The 20,501-nt window shown below is 38.8% G+C and overlaps 4 protein-coding genes across 8 annotated transcripts; 1 reads left to right on the top strand and 3 right to left on the bottom strand.

The window, feature by feature from the left end:
• The first annotated feature begins 53 nt into the window (after positions 1–53).
• Positions 54–2,655, top strand: LOC121763586 (CBBY-like protein). Its single transcript, XM_042159638.1, has 8 exons — positions 54–413; positions 1,224–1,294; positions 1,382–1,540; positions 1,651–1,717; positions 1,872–1,967; positions 2,066–2,112; positions 2,229–2,309; positions 2,403–2,655. The coding sequence occupies exons 1-8, from the start codon at positions 105–107 to the stop codon at positions 2,524–2,526; spliced, it is 954 nt and encodes a 317-aa protein (XP_042015572.1). The 5' UTR covers positions 54–104; the 3' UTR covers positions 2,527–2,655.
• Positions 2,656–5,916: 3,261 nt separating this feature from the next.
• Positions 5,917–7,065, bottom strand: LOC121763639. The gene has a single exon (XM_042159700.1). It carries the CDS (start codon positions 6,817–6,819, stop codon positions 6,076–6,078), a length of 744 nt encoding a protein of 247 aa, XP_042015634.1. The 5' UTR covers positions 6,820–7,065; the 3' UTR covers positions 5,917–6,075.
• Positions 7,066–9,346: 2,281 nt separating this feature from the next.
• LOC121763740 lies at positions 9,347–14,743 on the bottom strand. Of its 5 annotated transcripts, XR_006042486.1 has the most exons (13): positions 14,426–14,743; positions 13,406–13,620; positions 12,865–12,957; positions 12,682–12,783; positions 12,273–12,440; positions 12,095–12,183; positions 11,778–11,899; positions 11,504–11,685; positions 10,975–11,259; positions 10,615–10,762; positions 10,167–10,539; positions 9,865–10,026; positions 9,347–9,687 (listed from the first exon to the last, which is right to left on the bottom strand). XR_006042486.1 is itself a non-coding variant. In XM_042159806.1 (12 exons), exons 1-11 carry the CDS (start codon positions 14,670–14,672, stop codon positions 10,178–10,180), a joined length of 2,013 nt encoding a protein of 670 aa, XP_042015740.1. In that variant the 5' UTR covers positions 14,673–14,743; the 3' UTR covers positions 9,347–10,026; positions 10,167–10,177. The 5 variants fall into 5 exon arrangements, 4 of the variants coding, with proteins under 4 accessions (XP_042015740.1, XP_042015741.1, XP_042015742.1 ...); XM_042159806.1 differs by having other exon boundaries at positions 9,347–10,026; XM_042159807.1 differs by having other exon boundaries at positions 9,347–10,026; positions 13,406–13,625; positions 14,491–14,743.
• Positions 14,744–15,660: 917 nt separating this feature from the next.
• LOC121765476 (MA3 DOMAIN-CONTAINING TRANSLATION REGULATORY FACTOR 1-like) lies at positions 15,661–19,435 on the bottom strand. Its single transcript, XM_042161654.1, has 4 exons — positions 19,191–19,435; positions 18,783–19,070; positions 17,729–17,823; positions 15,661–17,614 (listed from the first exon to the last, which is right to left on the bottom strand). Exons 2-4 carry the CDS (start codon positions 19,045–19,047, stop codon positions 15,836–15,838), a joined length of 2,139 nt encoding a protein of 712 aa, XP_042017588.1. The 5' UTR covers positions 19,048–19,070; positions 19,191–19,435; the 3' UTR covers positions 15,661–15,835.
• Positions 19,436–20,501: the final 1,066 nt, after the last annotated feature.

The raw sequence follows: 20,501 nt of genomic DNA, 5'->3' as shown, positions 1-20,501 counted from the left end.
GGAATTGGATAACACTTTGAAACAAAAGAAATGGTCGTTAAATCTCAACCAACAAAGGAAACAAACAAAGACAAGGAAAAGGGAGGGGAGAAATTGCAATTGAAATGGCAGCTAACACCATCTGTTCTCCTCCACTCACAACTTCAGTCTCATCATCATCTTCGTCGAAAAATCTCTTCTTTGCAAAAAAGACTGCATTTTTACCATCATCATCGTCATGTTCCGCAATGGGAGCTTCGAAAATTGGCATATCGATCAAGAAAAGAAGCGGCGAGAGATTGGGAGTGGTGAAATGCATGGCATCTGCTGCGCCGTCTGTTCTTCCAAAAGCCCTCTTGTTCGATTGTGATGGTGTCTTGGTTGACACCGAGAAAGATGGCCATCGCGTTTCTTTCAACGACACTTTTGCTGAAGTATTATACTTTCTTAATTTGTGTGTGTGTGTGTGTGTGCGACAGAGCCGGGGGGGGGGTTGTTTTGGTGTTTGTGAAGAGTGATTGTTTTATCAAGGTGAAGTAAATTGGGTTTCTTTTGGCTCAAATTCAGTTGATTCAGTAATAGTTAATTTTTCTTGCACTTATGACTAAATGGGGCTTCCTAATTTTAGGGAAACAGTGATAAAAATATGGTATTGTTTGAGAGAGAGGGGTTTCGTTATTTGTTTGTGAAGGTGAAGTGAGTTGAGTTTCTTTTGGATCATTTGGTTGAAAAGAAGTTCAGTTTTGTTGTAGTGATGACTAATTAGGGCTTCCCAGTTTAGGAAACAATGTTTAAATTGTAGTGTTGTTTCATAGAATCGATATCAGTGTAGGGGAAGATCAACTGATTTCTTGCTAGTTAGCCTGTATTTGTCTCCATTTCATTTGGATACTTACTTCATTGTTGATGATTTAAGATTTAATTATTGTGTGTGTGTATGTGTGTGTGAAAGAGAGAAATGTTTCATTATTTGTTTGTGAAGAGTGGAGGTGAATTGGGTTTCTCTAAGTTCAAGGGATTGAGAATTAGGTCAATTTGCTTGTAGTTATGACTAACTGGGGCTTCCCAATATCAGGGAAACAGTGATAAAAATGTTGTGTTGGTTCATGAAGTGATATCAGTGGTGAAAGATCACTGCATTTAATTGTTTTCTTTCTATTTACCTACTCCTATTTATGTCTGTTTTCATTTGAGAACTTTCCATAAAATTAGGGTGGGGAATTGAGAGATTCTTGATTGTGCAGAAAGAGTTGGGAGTTACATGGGACGTGGATTTGTACGGCGAGTTGCTGAAAATCGGGGGAGGAAAAGAGAGGTACATTCACTAATAATGTTGTTTTTCAAGATTGTGATCATCAACCATTGGTATGAATGGCTTGTTTTTGTGGTTCTTGGAATCCAGGATGACGGCCTACTTCAATAAGGTCGGGTGGCCAGATAAGGCACCAACGACTGAACAGGACAGGAAGGACTTCATCGCATCTCTTCACAAGCGAAAGACTGAGCTTTACGTGGCGCTGATCGAGAAGAAACTGTTGGCTCTTCGACCTGGTGTTGCAAAGTAAGGTTCCTCTATTATTAGCGAGTTTTGATAATGCAAAGTTCGAGTTTGGAGCATTTTAGTTGCTATCCTTTTCGAGATTCGTATACTGAACTCAAAAAAACCGACAGGTTAGTAGACCAGGCTCTCGGGAATGGAGTGAAGGTTGCTGTTTGCAGCACTTCGAATGAGAAGGCGGTATGCACTATCAGGTTCTTCGGTTCTGTTTCATTTATTGAGATGATAGGAAAATGTGATATTTGATATTTTGTTATGAAATTTGGCCTAATTTTGCTATGAAATTTTGATGTGTGACTAATGATCAAACATATATATCTGTGGTGAGTATTAGGTGTCTGCTGTAGTTTCATTCTTGTTAGGAGCTGAGAGAGCAAAACAGATTCAGATATACGCTGGAGACGTGGTTCCTCGTAAGAAGCCCGATCCAGTAAGCCTCTCGCCTCATCCCTTCATCACTCGATCATAAGGCAACTTAACTGCCACGAGCTCGTGTGCAGTAGCTTTTAACCCATGGCATTTTTTCAGGCAATCTATCTCTTAGCTGCAGAGACATTAGGTGTCGAACCTTCAAGGTAAAACGGATAACTTCCTTCGCTCTAAAAACGCGCTGTCGTATCATCGTCTAAGATGATCCATGAAATTCTTGGATTTGGTCGAATTTACGAAAATGGTGGTGTGGTTGTTGTAGTTGTGTTGTCATTGAAGACAGTGGGATCGGCCTTGCAGCTGCCAAAGCTGCAGGAATGACGTGTATCGTGACAAAGAGCGGGTAAGCTCGACTCTTTTTCCCGATATTTTGAAATAACGTAGCCTTGTTTTGACACGTTTTTGTAATAAATAATAACACCCGTGTGATTTTCAGGTACACGGGTGACGAGGATTTTGAGAAGGCGGATGCCGTTTTCGACTGCATCGGAGATCCGCCGGAGGAGCGGTTTGACTTGGCATTCTGTGGAAGCCTCCTTGAGAAACAATATGTTAGTTAAAGAAAACTCAAGTCTTCTTCATTCATTGTCTGAGTTTGTATTTCTTGATGTTTTTTCCCCTCTTGTATAATATAAACATGGCTGAATTGTAATAATTGTTTTGGAAGAAGGAATGGGGTTTAATTTATATGTTTGGGGCTTGTAGCTAAATCTTTAGATTAAGGGAAATTACAAGTTATTCACAAGCGATAAATTCGGGTCAGACCTATACTATTCACGTGTCACATCATATTTCAAGGTGAGAGCACGAACACTCATATTCAACATGACCACGTACCACAAACAAGACCGGACTTTTACCTATTCATAGTCTGTACATTTTGTTATCCATCTCTAATTAAATATATTTATTTAAATTATGTTTTACAATATTAAAATAAATAATTAAAATTTTAAACAAAATACATAGAATTAAAAAATAGCATAATCCTATAGAGATTTACATGTCCAAGACTAGAACTTTACATGATTGTGATTGTTTTCAGCTATTTAGATTTGGTTGCAATTTATTGTTACATTTATGACAACAGACATTTATGAAATATAAGTGCCAATAAAAAAAGGAATGGAAAAGAAAAAAGTAAAAAAGAAAACAAAATATGTCAAAGTCTCCTTCGGCATGTGGGCCATCGGGCCCAATAAAGACATATCATGGGCTTTGGGACATAATGGGCTATGTAGATTTTCGGCGCCCGACAGCCCGGCCCGACAGTGATTCATCTACCTAATGTGGTAGGTGCCCATTTGTAGACAAAATTTAGGATTTATTTTGATAATTTGACTAAACTTAAAATGGCATATAAAATTAATTAAATGGTTGGTTTAATAGATATTGAAGAATTAAATGTGGTAGGCAAAAGGAAGCATACCGACATCGAATTTCCAACTTGCATTAAATTGGATAGGTAGACATAAAGAGTGGATGGATGGATGGGCATTGATAATGAACCATGTTACTGCCAGCTCTTTAATTCAATACATACACACATAATTATTTAAAGTAGATTATGGAATGTTTATAAAAGTGGGTTACTCCTATTCATTCAATTGAAATGATCTAATTAAGCCCTTCAATTTATGAAAAAGATAATGTAATATGCTACTACGATATTGTTTTTATGATTATTGACCTATTATTAAAACATTTTTGCAACTTAGAGCATGCGCAGCGGTGGCGTCCGTCGCCACCGCCGTCCGCGCCGCTGGCACGGACGCCATCCGCCGCTGCGCTCGCGCCGCTGGCACGGCGTTGCTCGATGTATCGAGCACGTCCGTGCCAGCGGACGCACACGTGGCGGCACGGGATTGGGCAACGGCGTAGCCGTTGCATTCAAACTTTTTTTTAAAAAAAATCGGTATTTAATTATAAATAATGCTAAAAATAAAAAAAATATTTTCCAAATCCCAAAAATATGGTCGTTTTTTTCCCGTTTTTTCTGATTTTTTTTTATTTTTTTTTATTTTTTTTCCCAAAATCATCTATAAATACACACATTCATCACTCATTTATCATGCATATTTCGGCGTTGCCGGATCCAACAAAGACTTGAACGTGCTCTATTCTTCACCACTCTTCAATGATGTGATGAATGGTGTAGCACCGGCGATCGACTTCACCATCAACGGAAATACATACCGCATGGGTTACTATCTCGCCGATGGTATCTACCCAAGGTGGTCGACGTTCGTGAAGACGCTCCACAACCCGCACGACCCGAGACGGGTTCTTTTTGCGCAGCGTCAAGAGTCAGCGCGGAAGGACGTCGAAAGAGCCTTCAGGGTCCTTCAAGCTCGATTCAACATTGTGAAGGCCCCGGCTCGGCTGTGGTATGTGAATAATATCGCCGACATCATGTTCACGTGTATTATATTACACAACATGATTATAGCCGACGAAGGGCCGAGGGCGGCTAGCTTCTACGACGAGGACGAAGCCGGAAGCTCAACAGCGAGGTCTCCCCCACGCCGAGGCGAGCATACGACGGTTGGCCAGAGGATCGAGACAAGACACACAATGCGCGATACTCGAATCCACAATCAACCACAAGAAGACCTAATCAACCACATGTGGGCGAAATTCGGCAACGAGTAGTGGTTTTTTTTAATTTTTAGGATTTTAATTATGTAATTTTTAATTTTTAGGATTTTAATTATGTAATTTTCATTTTTAGGATTTTAATTATGTAATGTTTAATTTATTTGTCATTTGTAATATTTATTGTGGTTTTTAAATGAATTTTATTATTATGGAAATGTTATTGTTTAATTGAATTTTAAATTAATTGTGCTCGTCCTTGCGGAAGAGCACAGTTGTGGGTGTTGTGCTCTTGCCAGAGAGCGGGCATGAATAGTACCGCCCGGGCCCACAACCGTGCCGCTGACAAGAGCACGGTTATGGATGCTCTTAACCGTTGTACGTGTACTTTTAGATGTAGACAACAAATAATAGAACCATTTTCCAAGAAAGTGTGACGACAAAACATATATAAAACCCAGAAAATTTAAATATGTGGGCCGAATTCATTTTGCCTAATATTCTACTCCATTATTCTCTTATATCCTCTCCGTTTCATAATAATGAATGCATTTCTTTTTGACACCGAGATTAAGAAAAATTATATTAGGTGAATTAAGTAAAAAGAGAATAAAGTGGAAAATGAAAAAGGTATAGAGATGAAGAGAGACTGAAGTAGCCAAGTAGGTGTGGAAAATTATGTTGACTTTTACTAAAAAAGTAAATGACTTTATTACTATGAAATATATCAAAATGACTTTATTATTATGAAACGAAGGGAGTAGTAGAAATCTCGTACCTTTTTCTCTCTCCAAAAGCAAAAGAATACAATCCAATCTCTCCCGTGACAGTGGGTCCAATAGAGGAATTAATTTTGATATTCTCTTCTTCATAAATTCTAATTTAATATTCACAAACACATCAATTTCTCATGACTTTTCGAATAAGCCAAATTCCTTGTGACATTAGTTGTCACACCACTCCAAATTCATCCCATCTTGATATATCATCCCAATTATACTAGATAAAAATACTTATTTTGAGTGATTACATAAATTATTATTTTTTATCTTCAACCATACAAAATTTTCATTTTTTCAAGCAGCAATAAATAATGTAGTTGCATAAATTGAACAACCAATATACTAGTACTACTTATAAATAAAACAGTTGGACTGATAATCTAACTTCATCTCCAAATTAAAGTATTTAGATACACACTATTAATTTTTGGTTTATATCAGTAAGCTATTCCTAAAGCTTCATTCTTCAAAACTGAAGTTTTTTATTTAAAAAAAAGAAAAATAATGTGAACAAGAACAAGAACAAGAACAAGAACAAGAACAAGAACAAGAACAAGAACAAGAACAAGAACAAGAGCAAGAAGAATCTTCTTTTAGCATTAGAATTCCACCTTTTGATTGATTTGATACAATAATCTTTGAACACTATGTAAAAAATTTGAAAGAATCGAAGAGCATAAACTTCGTAATCACAAAAGAATGATCAAAAATCAAAAACAGTTTCAATCGAAATCAATTCCTAATCTTCCTAAACACAACCTCTGTATCCAATCCAAATCCATCAATGCTTCTCACCTCAATCAGCTCCGATTTCTTAAACATCTCCTCCAACGGCTTCACGCTGAACAGATCATTCGCAGAGTACTTATCCGCCCGCCGCGAGAGCAGCACGTGAAGCACACACACGCCGCCGCGCGCCAGAGTGCGCTCGATCTCGCCGACGAATTGCCACGGGTAGAGCGCGTGATCGAAAACATTGGAGAATTCGAAATCGAAGCTGCCGTCGACGAACGGCTGGTGGTGGAAATCGCCTTTAATCACGAGGGGAGGGTAGGGCACGAGATCGATCCCGACCGAATTCTCAACACCGATCCGCCGCAGCGCAGCGACCTCCTGGCCGACGCGAGCGCCGATGCAGAGAGATCTGGAGGAGTTTGAAATTAGGTCGCGGCGCTGGAGATCGGAGAAGAATTGGGCGAATTTGGAGACCTTGCGGTCCCAATCGCGGGTGGTCCAGATGTGGCGGAGCTTGGGGTTGAGGGTTTTGTTGAGCTGGCGCTGGAGGTAGGAGTCGTAGGAGGAGTAGCCGGGGCGGATCTTAAGGTCGGAGGGGAGGGCGGTGGAGTCGGGGGCGGGAGGGGGGCGGCGGGTGGTGGCTTGGATGGAGAGGAAGACGAAGATGGAAAGGGAGAGGATGATGAAGAGGATGAAGGGTTTGAGGATGATGAAGGTGAGTTTTTGGAGATCGGTTTTCATGCCTGCATGAGTGATTTGGGGATTTTTCGAATTTTGGTTAGGGTTTGTGATTGTACATGGAGCTCTCTCAATTGAAAAATGAGAATTTTCGATTTGAAATACACGTTTTAATGGAAAACTATCTGTGTTTTTGTGTGTGTTTTGCGTGTCTCTGTGTGATTCTCTGTATTTTGTTCTCTCAGTGAGAGAGAGAGAGAGAAGAGTGTGTGTGTGAGAGAGAGGATTGTATAGAAATGAAACGAAGCATGTAAATTATTTTTAGTTCATGAAAGAGCTACTACTAAATTAATTATTAAAAAATAATTATATAAAGAGGGGAAAAGAGAGAAAGTGGAGGAAATTGGCCCAATTAAAGCAATTGCGTGAGGAAAATGAAATAGTGGTGTATTTAGTAGTATAGTGGTGGTGTAATAGGAGTATTATTTATTTCACAATTTTTAAAATAAATTTATACTATAAGAAAGGGGCAATTAAGAAAGTGGTGGAATGGGCCCAATTAAGTAGTAATTGCATATTATTATTATTATTATTATTATTATTATTATTATTATTATTATTATTATTATTATTATTATTATTTATTATTATTGTATTATTGTTGTTGTATAGTGATGGATTATTATTTACAAGCTTCTGGACTTTCAAAGAAGCTCGATTGAAATATTTTTATACTATATTAAATGAATCTAGCTTTAGCATATAAGGGAGTACTTTACTATATTATGGTGCCGTTTGTCATTGCGTCAATGGGGATTAGTTTAGAAGATAAATTTAATATAAGCTCATTCTATATTTATTAAGATGGATGAGAATTTTGAGATATTTTAAGATGTTAGCTAATTTTTATAATTTAAGTTTCATTAAAAGAATATTTTAAATTTTACGAGCATTAAAAATAAATACAATTAATTATCAAAAGTAGCTAAATTATAAGAATAAAAAAACAATGTTAGTCAATGGGTTGATGATTTTGAATTATTTCTAGTCGTTTCCACATGGAAGCAAACTAAACAAATCATTAATAAAAAGGCTAAAAATAATAAGGTTGAATCATAGAGCAAACACAATAATTATTCCAAGATTAAGAAAGTCTTCACATGCATACCAACATGATTTTATTGCATCCAGCTATCTATATACACAACTCTCCATCTCTTTCAATGCATATTTTCTTCAATTAAATTCTAGTACTCCTACTATTTTTCTTTGGTGGGTTTGGTTTCGGGTGAATAATTAATTTTTTCATGCACTTTATTACTATATCAATTTAAACGTTTCAATATTATGTTTTGCTAGTAATATTAGTAGATAGTTACTAGACACTACTATTTGAAATTTCTCACAAAAGTTTTGAATAAAATTGAAATTAGCCTTAAATTAATACATTGACTATTTAGCGGATGAAACATACAATTTGCATGTATATTAATCACACGACCACAGTAATTTATTTTTAAATAGTGTCCATAGTAAGCAACTGGGGGAGGCATATTTGTTGCATTGAATTTAGTTTATTTATGGTCAATTGCAGTTAAGATGAAATAGAATGTCCCTTTATCAGGTCATCTAACCAAAATGTTGGATCCATAAACTTTAGAAATTAGAACATTGACTTCCTCAAATAAAACAATAACTTCATATTTCAGCAATCAAAATTAATCCCATCTACTAAATTCAAGACAAAATCATTGTAATATAATAGTCATTGTTTGTTCTTTATTTCTTTAAATTTTATCCATTCAACAATCAAATGAAATGCAAGTTATTGGACTATCAAATGTATAGTTGAGAATAGTTTTACAAAAACTTCAAACAAAAGGACACATTAACGTTCGGGATGCAACTAGAGGTTCTTTGTTTCGGTGAAGAAGTTTCCACAAATTACATACCTTGAGACTATTTGTCATAAGGAATATATGGTTTACATATTTGATTCATAATTTGATATTAATTCCATAAATGCTAAACAAAAAATTCATTGATGGAGATAATAATTCTACCAATAAGAATTAAAAAAAGTAGAAGAGTAAGAACTATTAAGTTACCTATTGAAACTTAGGCTTATAACCTTTATTTATAATTAAGTTAGTGGTCAATTAACTACTCCATTAAGTTAATATCAAATAATTAATAGATCAATTTATATTTGAATAAAATATTTGTGGGCCTAATTATCTCCCTTCTTGAATAGGAGTAATGTTTTTTTCATTTTAGTCCGTCCTCGAATAAGAGTCCTGATGCACTTTTACTATAAATGACACTAGGATCACACATTCCACTAACTCATTCCACTTACATTTCATTTAAAATTAATATAAACAAATGGAATCCATATATCACTAATTTTTTTCACCCACTTTTCTTAGCATTTTTAAAACTCATGCCGCTAAGAAATATGACTTCTGATGGCGGATGTAGGGAGTATAAACTATCATAATATGCGGATTTAGGGAGTATAAACTATCATAATATAGAAGTAAATATGTTGATTTAACACTACAATTATTTAAGTCTAAAACAGTAAATCTATACAAAAAACAATAAAAAAGTAAGATTATTTATAGAAAATAAAGAATTAATATTAACATGAATTTAACAAGTTTCTACCTTGATTATCTAGAATACACATCACTTTCACATTTTAAAAAATGTTAAAGATGTTATTTATTGCTTCTCTTTCTTCTTCATCAGATCCATAATGACAGAAACTTCCGTAAGCTCCATTTCTTCTCTGCCGGACCTCACCTCACTCCGTTGTGGTCCAGCACCGGTCCAGCACCCCACTGGCTTGGCCTAAGCTGGCTCCGTCGCTGCATGAAACAGTGTTCCCCCGACAGTAGTCTGATCTCTTCGTGTCAATGATATTCCCTGAGTAACACTTCCATTTCATCATTCCAGAAGCAGTGAATGCAGAGTAAGATAGGGCATGAACTTGAAGTTGGACAGCCAATTGGACCATCTGAATAGACCAACAACACAGACCGGAACATATCCAGACGGAAAGCGATGCAAATATTGCAGAAGATAGAACGGCCAGTAGCTAACCCATTTAAAGCTGCCGTGAACAGTGATTTGCGTACAGTCGCATAAATGATCAACTGACTCAATGAAGTTGAGATAAAGGCACATAGTTGATGTGCACAAACAAAAAGGGTCTGTACTTCCCGAGTTGCTGGTCATCTCTGAGGATCTCCGACTCCATATCACCTGCATCCAGAGAAGCTCTATTCAGAGGAGTTCAGAACAGAATTTTGTAGATTTATTTATAATTCAAGCGTTGTGTCGTTGCAGTATATTGATGCCAAGCTTTATATACGATAGCTGGAAATGGATTGATAGTACATTACCTAATCGAATATCAGGCTGAATGCAAGCTCACATCCTTTCTATACAAGGTAGCCACCTTAATCATGTTAGATTTAGCAGCATCCAAAAATGGATCTGATTCAGTAGCCTTGTTGAAGCAGAACTTAGCTTCTTCTAATTGACCCTCAGCTATGAACACGAGACCAAGATTATTATAGGCAGGAGCATAACCAGGCCGCAGTTCAAGAGCCTTGCTGAACATTGCTTTTGCGCTTTCATATTTTCTCATCTGGCGACAAAAGTTCCCGAGGTTGGAAAATATAGCAGGCGCTTGTTGAGATGTAGCTAATGATAGAGAGTGCTTATACACTTCTTCAGCATGGGTAGATTCCCCAAGAAGCTGAAGAGAAATGCCTGATATGAAGCAAGGAAGAATTAATTGACTACAAGCAGCATTCTACGGAGGCAAAAGCCAGAAGTCATGATTACCAAGATTTGACCATGTATAGACACAGTCATTAAGACGAGTGACTGCAGACTTGAAGTACGTCTGAGACATTTTAAGCTGCTGTGTACAAAGACAATGAAGCCCAATTTGGTTCCACTGTAATGCATCGTCGGGGTCTTCTCCTATAGCCTGATGTCAGGACATGAAAATAGATATTAGCATTGTATTCCTTCTTTAGTGGCCCACGCAAACCTAAATTTCATAAACCACTTTCATTCATTAATCAACAAGAGGAAAGAGAAGTGAACTATTCCAATTCAATCTTCTAAAGTTCTAATATCACATTCATATTGAGATTTGAGACATTAAAACCACCAATGAGTAAGGGTGCGAATAACAACCTGTTTTAGACTGCTCATGGCACGATCTTTAACTTCCAACAATTCCTTAGGATCAATTTCAAACACTGATGCAATCTCATGCTGAGCCTTGTGGACAAGAGCAAGACCTGCCCATGCTATTGGAGGTTCAATATGGACCGGATCTCCTTCTCTTATTACTGAAGCCATCTCATTTCCTGCCCAAGTAAGCTGTTCATTAGGATTTTGGGATCTTTCAGCATCTCTGATTCGGTGAACTCCAACAGCATATCGTGTGGCCAAACAATTTGGATCCAGTTTTCCGGCCTAGAGTAAGAAGGACAGCCATAGTATGTGTAGGATTGTTAAAATAAGTTCAAATAGCTTTACTGAATATTCTCCATAATGCACTAATCAAAACATCTGGAGAAGAGAAGACACTAAATCCTCCATTATCGAATATTCCTACCTATGAGAAACCAAACAATGGTATCTTTTTTCTGCAGAAGGCTGCTGTAAAATATGAAAGTTCTAAAGATTCTGTTCAAAAAATGCAATGAGCTAAAAGTACCTTTTCTAAGCACTTTCCAGAAGTTCTATGATCTCCAATCAAATTATACGCATTGGCCAGATTAGTCCAAATATGAGCTGCTCTGGGGTCAGATTTTGCCCCTGCTAATAAACAATCCTTAGCAATGCAGACTGCTGAAACATGATCCATAGAAGTTTGGGCATCAGCATTAGCCCCAGCACCTATACATAGCAGAAGGAATAATTAATATTTCTTTTTTAAGTCAAGGTTGTGATATAAAAGTGCTGATTTAAGTTGAAATTTAAAGTGATACCTGCAATAACTGAACCATATTTAATTAGAAGGAGGGCAGCATAATTCACCAAAGCTGCAGGATGATTTTGATCCTTTAAAATCAAATCCTGGAGATACTTCTCTGAAAGTTCCAAATCTCCACTGCAGCACACAATGCAACAAATATTGTATCAGCAAATTGGAAAAATTCATGTGCACACATGACCCCTGTTGACTTTGGAGATGACGGAAAGAAGTAGCAAAACAACTATACTAATATACCATAAAGTATTGGTATATTGCATATTTGTAATATACACCAAAGATAACAGAATATCTCGATAAATTCCTTCTTACCCTTGAAGATATGCAATTCCAAGGTTTCCAAGCCCATCCAAGTAGTCAGGGACAATCTCCAACAAAGAAGAAAATACGGATATAGCACTCTAGGAAGACCACAAGTCATGTTAGATATACAATGCCATTATGTTGAAATACACATCCCATTTGACAAACAGTTTATCACAAATTGCACCTGCAAGCGACCAGTTCTAAGAAGAATTAAACCTAACGTGTTCCAGACAGATGCCTGCCTAACATCTGATTCAATGGACTCCCTCAGTTTGGAACAGATTTCATCAAGTTCGTGAGGTTCAAGTTCTTCATCTGAACTAGAATTCTCCAGGCTTTCTAGAAGTATACACTGTGCATGCAACAAGGAAATAAACAAGTATCAGCAAAGAGAAAAGTAGTCAAAGAAGGTGACAATTTGAACAAAATTTGCAATCTTGTAATATGTTGTTACATATCCTCCAAAAGGCAGAAGAATACATTCCAAGAAAATCTCAAGATGTAATGTGAAGTCAAACCAAAGTTATTTCGTGACAGGAATAATAATACTATATGATGCTTATTGTATATTCATCAAATGAAACTTTATTCACCTGAGCATGGTGAAGCTGCACCACAGAGAGCAACTCTGGTCTATCAATTTCTTCTTCAGAACGAAGTAATATCTCCACGGCTTTTTCGTAAGCCAAAATAGCCTGTGATAGTCATTGAAGTGGATATAAAATAGATACAATCAATCGGACAAGTGGACATGCCCAATGCTCCCAAATCCGTACCTTTTGAGGTTGACCCATCCTTTGATACATCAAGCCAAGTATGAAATGAGCATGCATATTCTTTGTCATCTTCCGAGCAACATGTACCAAACCCTGAAAACTTATAAGCTTATCAAGATGCATCTAAGTGAAACTGGCATAGTCATGAAAGAGCCCTTCTACTTCGTTAAAAGAATTTCATAAGTGGGAAAAAGCCAAACCAAGCCGTGAAGTCTCTTGTCTTATGCTATTTTTTAAAGATGAGATGAGGGACATTGTAACCCATTAACGATGCTGCATGTATATTTTATCAACAAAACCCGAGTCATCTTAAATGTGATACATAACAGTTTTGAGTAGTCCTCAATGTAGTCCAGCTCCTTTTGTATCTTGCAATCTATGTCTTTTATGCAGTGGTTGACAATTAATAGCAGTAATAGGAACTCAATCTAATAGACTACAGAAAAGATATTAATAGGAACTCAAACACTTATTCCAAGACATCTAAACAAGATATATGAGCTCCTAAAGAGATGAGGAAGAGAATGAGGAAAGAACTTACAGTCTTAAGGCTGCTAACTTTTTCCTCACGGGTAGTGACCCCTTGACCACCTTGGTCAGCATCTGTGTCTGCTCCAACGGAATCTGGAAGGAACTCCACCTTAATATTTTTCGTGCGGCTCCTCCCGACTTTCTTCGACGAGGAAGTTTCCATGTCCAAAGCGTCAGCATCTTTGGCCATAAAGACCGGTTTTTCTACAATCGTCTCATCAAGAGCTATCCTAGAAACCAAAAGAACCGTCAGTAGGAATTCGAAAATCTACAAAACATTGATGCTATGATGTACTACGTATTCTTTTATTTGAGTTGACAACTTAGGCCAAAATCATAAAACTGTGCTCTTACCTCTTTGTGCTCTTACTTCTTTCGTTTTATCACTGACAGAGCCTTAGACACAAGATAATAGTAAACACTCGCACAACTTCAAAGAGCATACTATACAAACATTCTTAAAGCACACACTTCAGGTAATCAGAGACAACAAGCACTTTTCATAAGATACACCCAAGTTTACCGTTCACCGGTCACCATTCCACATAATATCAGTAAATGCTTCTAGAATCTCTTGGAATAGCAGAACAATCCAAAGGCACACATCACTAATCAGATCACACTGGATCAGAATATAGCAAAGTCATGAACCGTACTCAAGTTATGACAAAGCATACAACATTCAAGCCAGATCCCCATTTCCAGTCATACCGTAACATAAGACCTCGTAAACAAAAACTCAACAAGACGAGTCAAAATACAACCCGTCAGGAGCCAAAATTAAAGACGAAGAGACAACGCAAAGCCACCTTTCCCAATCTTCTCATTGTAACTAAGTCTACCAATCATTATCCCAATTAACTGACACTTGAACGAATTTACGTCAGCAATGCATCAAAACTCAAAAAGGCGAAATAACAAAAAGATCGACACAATGAGATCGCAACTCCGAAACACATAACCTAAATTCAAACCTAAAACAGCTATCTCAATATATAATTCGAGCGCAGCACAGCTCAATCGTACGTACACACACGCAGCTGAATTTGGAAATTGAAGAAGCGTTGAAAAACTTCAGAAGCGCTAAATTGAGACCTTGAAATAGGAAGTGAAGGCGAAGAGGAAGAAGCGAAAGCATAGTTTTCGGAGTCCGGAGGGTCAACGTTGAGGTCAGCCAACACAATCGGTCTCTGCGGCGGCGGTTTCATGGAGGCATCGGCAGCGAGAGTTTCAGCGAAGGAAGCAAGGGCGCCGGCCGGAGGGCTGCGGCGAGACATTGTTGAGGAGGTGTTCGGAAATTTGGAGACAGCTGCAAAATTTGTTGACGGAGGGAAGAAATAGGTTTCGGTTTGGGGGAAGGGCAGTTTAGACCCTTTGCATTTTTCTTTAAATTTAATTTTGTTTATCCACTTTTTTCTACTTTTGCCCATTTCAGTCAAATAATCAAGATGCTTCTTCCACCACGTTCATCACAGCAAAAATTGAGTGGTCTGTGCAGGGCAAAGTAGTCAAAACACTAATCATAATCTTATCTGATAATTACATACATCAATCATTGACTCTTAGATAAATGAATATAGTATGTACGTACATAATCTAACATTTCAAAGAAAGTAAGTATATTTTCCCTTTCCAATTTCCATAATAAACTCCATCTAAATTCCAAACCTAAAATCATTCATACTTTAACCATATGAGTATGAACTAGTTTTAGTCGACAAAACCAAAATATAACTACTCCTTCGATTATAAAGAAATAACTCATTTTTTTAGACGTTTCAATATATTTTCTAAAACTTAAATATCATGTATCATTTTTACTTTCTAGTACTTTATATTCTATTCTACAATTTAATTCACAAAACAATAGTATTACATAAATTTCATATCAAACAGAACAAATGCTTCACTTAAATTAGTACGGAGAAAATATTTTTCACACAGAAAACATATTGGTATATGATACTTTTCCTCCTAATAAATGTGACTTGTTTTTTAAATTTTAAGCCAAATAACATGACTTTTGAAAGAATTACAAAAAGTAACTCAAAACTAGTAAACATTAAACACATAATTCATGAATCCAGAATCTACAACCATATACTTTTTCAATTCTTCATATCCAAAAGGAACGAGCCACATAAATTAGGAGTGCATTTCCATCAAATCTAGATTATAATGACTGAAAAATTCAAACATGCAGCAAAAAAGTGTGCAACTGATCATGAAAGCAAAAAAAGAGAAACCTAAATTTTTACACCAAGATTAGAAAAGATAACACAGAAAGTGTAGGATATCAGGAAGGATCAAGCATCATCACATCATCATCCATCCAGTACAGAAAAAGGAAGAAATGAAAAGGGCAACAACACGCAGAAAGAAACAAGGCTAGAATATGTGTTCCTTCTCAAGTAAATGCATAGCAGAAACCCACGCCACATCAAACGAAAGACTGAAGGAGCCAACCGTGCTTCTTCGCGTGTTCCACGTAGAACGTGAACTTATCCTTGGCATTAGGGATGTCAAGAGCCAGATCGTCGAGGCTGTCTTTGATCCTGTTGAAACCTTTCGTCATCTGGTTGATGGTGATCAGGCCCTCGCCGAAGCATTCTTGAAGCAGTTCCAGCATCCTGTCATTTTTCTTCTCCATCGCCATGACTAGTGCTTTCTTCACCACTTCATGGTTGAAGAAAGGCATGCCCAGATCGCGGATGCACTGGCAAGCCTCGCTCACAACCCCACCACTCTCATATTCCTCGAGGAGCTTCTGGATCTTGTCCTTAGCGTCCTCCACGGCCCAGCCGGTGCCACCACCCCAGCACCTGAGGATCCTCTCGCCAGCATGGCGTGCTGCTATGAGCGACCTAGCCATGCGCACAGTTTCACTGCCGCTGCACTTTGGTGGCAGCAAATTGGTGATCTCTTCCAAATTCAGCGGTGCGAGGACATCGTCTATGACAGCTCTTGCTAGGAAAAAGGCGAGCTCGTTAGATGCATCTATAATGTCTAGGGCAGTGTCCTCTGCTGACTCCAACAGCATCACAAAACCACTTACCATGTCTTCTGTTGTGAAGATCTCGATATGAAGTGCCGAGAGCAGAACAGATGCCATTTCCTTCTCTCTGTTCTTCCTGTCCATTGCCAGAGTGATGAGCTTCTTGAGAAAAACTGGATTATATTCGGGCATCCCTAGATCCTCCAGACTCCGGATTAGTTCAGGGATGTCATCCGAGTGGAAGTATTCGTGAATTATGGACACAACTTCTTTCTTGTAGCGCCTCAATTTCTCATCATTTTCATCTGGTCCAACCCCTTCATCAGCTGAAGATTTTACGAAAGATGCATCAAGCCATCCTTCGGATATGGCACGGGGAACAAGGAACTGAAACTTTTTCTTGGCAGAAGGTATGTCAAGGGCAAGATCATCAAGGCTCTCAGCTAACCGACTAAAACCTTTCGCCATCTGGCTTGAACTTATTAGCCCCTCTTCTGCAGCTTCCTTTAGCAAATTTAGAATGAGAGATTCTGCACTTTGATTCTCCATAGCTATAACTAGAGCTCTTTTGACAACTTCGTGATGGAAAAATGAAACACCTAATTGTCTAATACATCTACAGGCTTCAGAAGTATCTCCACTTTCAACATATTCTCGTAAGAGGTCAGCAATCTTTTTCTTCACCTCATCAGCAGTGCAATGAGTACTTCCACCCCATCGTCTTTCAACAAGCTCCGCATGGTGTGGAGCTGATAGATAGCTCTTCTCAGCTGTTTGTAGCACCTGAAATCCCTTGGAGCTCTCTGGGAGCAGTCTTCTGGCCTTGGTGATGAAAGCTGGGGGTAGAATATCATCCACCACTGCTCTAGCAATGAATAAAGCAATGACATCAACAGCATCCAAGATGTCCACAGTCAGATCATCAGCAGATTCGAGCAGCATGAAAAAACCCTGACTAATTTGGGCTGAATTTATGACATCAGCATACAGGGCTGAGAGCAAAACAGAAGCCATCTCCTTCTCTTTGTTATTTCTATCCATAGCCAGGGAAACTAGTCGCTTGATAAAGTACGGATGATACTCACTTGATCCGAGTTCCCTAAGATCAGAAGCAGCTACATCAACATCGCCCGTGCTAAAGTATTCCTCCACAAGGGAAACTACAGCTTTCTTGTACTCATCCAGGGGATCAGAAACAGTTGATCCAACAAGCTCATAAGGCTCCTGTCCAAGTCATAAGAAACCAGTATAGTTAAAATAAGCTGCGAACTTTCGTTCAACAGAAGAAACAGAATCCAAATAGCCAAAGAATTCACAAACCACCAGATTAATTATTACCTCCCCACTGTCGTAGTTGGGATCATTCCTATCAAGGAAAGACTCACCATCAGTGTCAAGTAATTTTCCCCAGGTTCCTTTACCACCAGCACCATCTATTATCAAAAGCAGTCAAGCATACACAAACCAGAAGAAGCAAAGAAAAATAAGAGTTCAGGCTCAAAGGATATGGAGAATCAAACATGAAAAATATCTTTACGAGACATTAGGTACAAGACATAAAACCATAAGGGGAGGTGGTGATGTAGATGAGAAATACTAACTGGCCCTTCACACAGACATAAAACCATAAGGGGAGGTGGTGATGTAGATGAGAAATACTAACTGGCCTTTAACACAGCCACAAACAGTAAGTGCAAGGCTTGATAGCATACTTTTGTGAAAACATGTGTATCAAACTGAAATGAAGTTGAAAATAACTGCAAAACAAAGATAAAGCTGAGCCCCATAAATAGGACCTATTACCTAAGAGCAGCCTTTCCAACCGACGCAAGGTTCAGTTTCATGTGCAAATAGATTATTATAGATAGAAGTCAACCATCTAGCATTGCTATAACATTTCTTGATAACTAGTCAGCAGACATAACATCTCTGTGATGCCATCCCTCATTCAGTTGACAATCTTCCACAGTTACATTATAGTATACCACTAAGAAAAGAATATCGATCATGACAAACAAAATACAGAAATAACATATAAAATCTAAATTAAGGTAATTCAGAAGCTAGTGACACAAAAACTTTAGGCAAAAACATAAAGCAAGCACGACCTGAACCATCAGTTTCAGCGCCTCAAAAGCCTACTTTAATCCTCATACCCTTGTAACATGAGAACACATCCCCCCCAAAGCATATAGCCAGCCTGGTTCATACCAACTAATCCAGTTCATAGTGAATACTAAACACCATTTTCTTAGAGCACCAATACATAACAAACTTTAACTAACCTAACCAAGAAATATAAACATACGATTCACAAAATATATCACCAACCAATATACAAAACGCCAAGAAAACTCAAAACACTGAAAAGAATACAAACATAAATGCATACCCTTCTTCACTCTAACAGCTTTTCCCGAGTGCGAACGGCGCACGTGCCTCACCGCCACGCCTCCACCTGCGGCAGAATGTCCTCCTCCAGGCGCCTTGACATGGTTGTGCTCGAACACCAGAGACGAGTTCTGACCGGGAGACTTCGGCCCGGGAGATTTAGGCGACGAAGCCATAGACAATGACGACATCACCTCCGCATTCTGAGACGCTATTTTCAGCATCTCCCTCTGCTGCTCCGTCAGAAACCCCTCGCGGCTAGCCATCTCGCCCTCTCCTCAGCAAAACCCTATCCAAAACAAACAACACATAAACAAAAGCGCGATAATCAACAATTTCATTTCCAATCGGATATCCGAAGCTTAATCCAATCGAATAACCAACTCAAATCGGCTCCGCGATCCCTCACCTCTCGCGAGTCGACCAAAATTCCTCCGTTCTTGGCTCGGATCTCGAGCCAAGAGAGGAAATAGCAGCAACTGGAGAAGCAATCGAGACTCCGATCTCGAAACGCGCAGAAACACACGCCGCTGCGTGCACGAAAGCGGGTGCGGATTTCCGCGGTGGAATCACTGTGAAGAGGAAAACTGTATGTATATGTATCTATTTGTCTTTGCGCTGTGAGAGAAACTGCAGATAGAGAAAGAGAGGGGAAGTGGATGAGAACGAAGTGATATAAATAGGGAGGCTTCGGTTATATGTACACGTCATCACCTAATGAGGGCGTCCACGTGGCTTTGGCGCTTTAAGCGGGTTATTTCGCTGCCTCCTTCGGTTACATTCTCTGCTATTTCATACGATTTCAATTTCAATCGCGTTTTTGTTTAGGATGTGAGTTGCGGCGAGCGAAAGGTGTGTTTAGGGTTTTTGGGGGTTGTGAGTGGAGGGAAATTACAGGAGTGCCCCCGGGAAGTGGTGCTTCTCAATTAAGTACTGTGATTAAGGCCATCCCCGATTGGGCGCTCTATAGTCCGCCTTATGGGGCGCCCTATGCTCCGCTACATCAGTATTTCATGTGGAATGTCCTATAGGCTGCCCTATAGTCCGCCTTAAGCATTTTATTTATTTGAATATTTAAAACACTACAAAAATTGGAAAAAAAAAAAAACTTCATTTCATTAAAATTCAAACATTACACTACGAAATAAAAAAACTACAAATTCTCAACGGCGGTTACGGTCCCAAACTTCTTCAATCATGTCGTTCATGAGCTGAGCATGGTCTTGTTGGTTGCGCATTGAGGTATGTCTAGATAGAACCTCATTGAAGCCAATCGGTAATCCTCGAACGTGGGGCGGGGCCGCCGTGCTGGAGCTAGATTCACCTTCATCGTCGCCCCAATCGGTGACTCTTCCACCTTCGTGTTCGACTATCATGTTATGCAAGATGATGCACGCATACATGACATCGGCGATGACGTCCTTGTACCAGAACCGCGCCAAACCCTTCACTATTGCCCACCGCGCTTGGAGCACACAAAATGCCCGATCCACATCCTTCCGCGCAGCCTCCTGCTTTAGCGTGAATAAAACTCTCTTCTCACCCATTCGGCAGCTGATCGTCTTCAAAAAAACAGGCCACCTCGGGTATATGCCATCGGCCAAATAGTACCCCATATTATATTGGCGTCCGTTGGCAGTGAAGTCAATGGTCGGGCCGTTGCCATTGCATTGCTCGGTGAAGAGGTTGGATGAGTTGAGGACGTTGATGTCGTTGTTCG

The sequence above is a fragment of the Salvia splendens genome, chromosome 14 (genome assembly GCF_004379255.2).
Source record: "Salvia splendens isolate huo1 chromosome 14, SspV2, whole genome shotgun sequence".
Lineage (NCBI taxonomy): Eukaryota > Viridiplantae > Streptophyta > Magnoliopsida > Lamiales > Lamiaceae > Salvia > Salvia splendens.
Note: the sequence above shows the minus strand (reverse complement) of the source record. Positions and strands in the feature narration are given on the sequence as shown.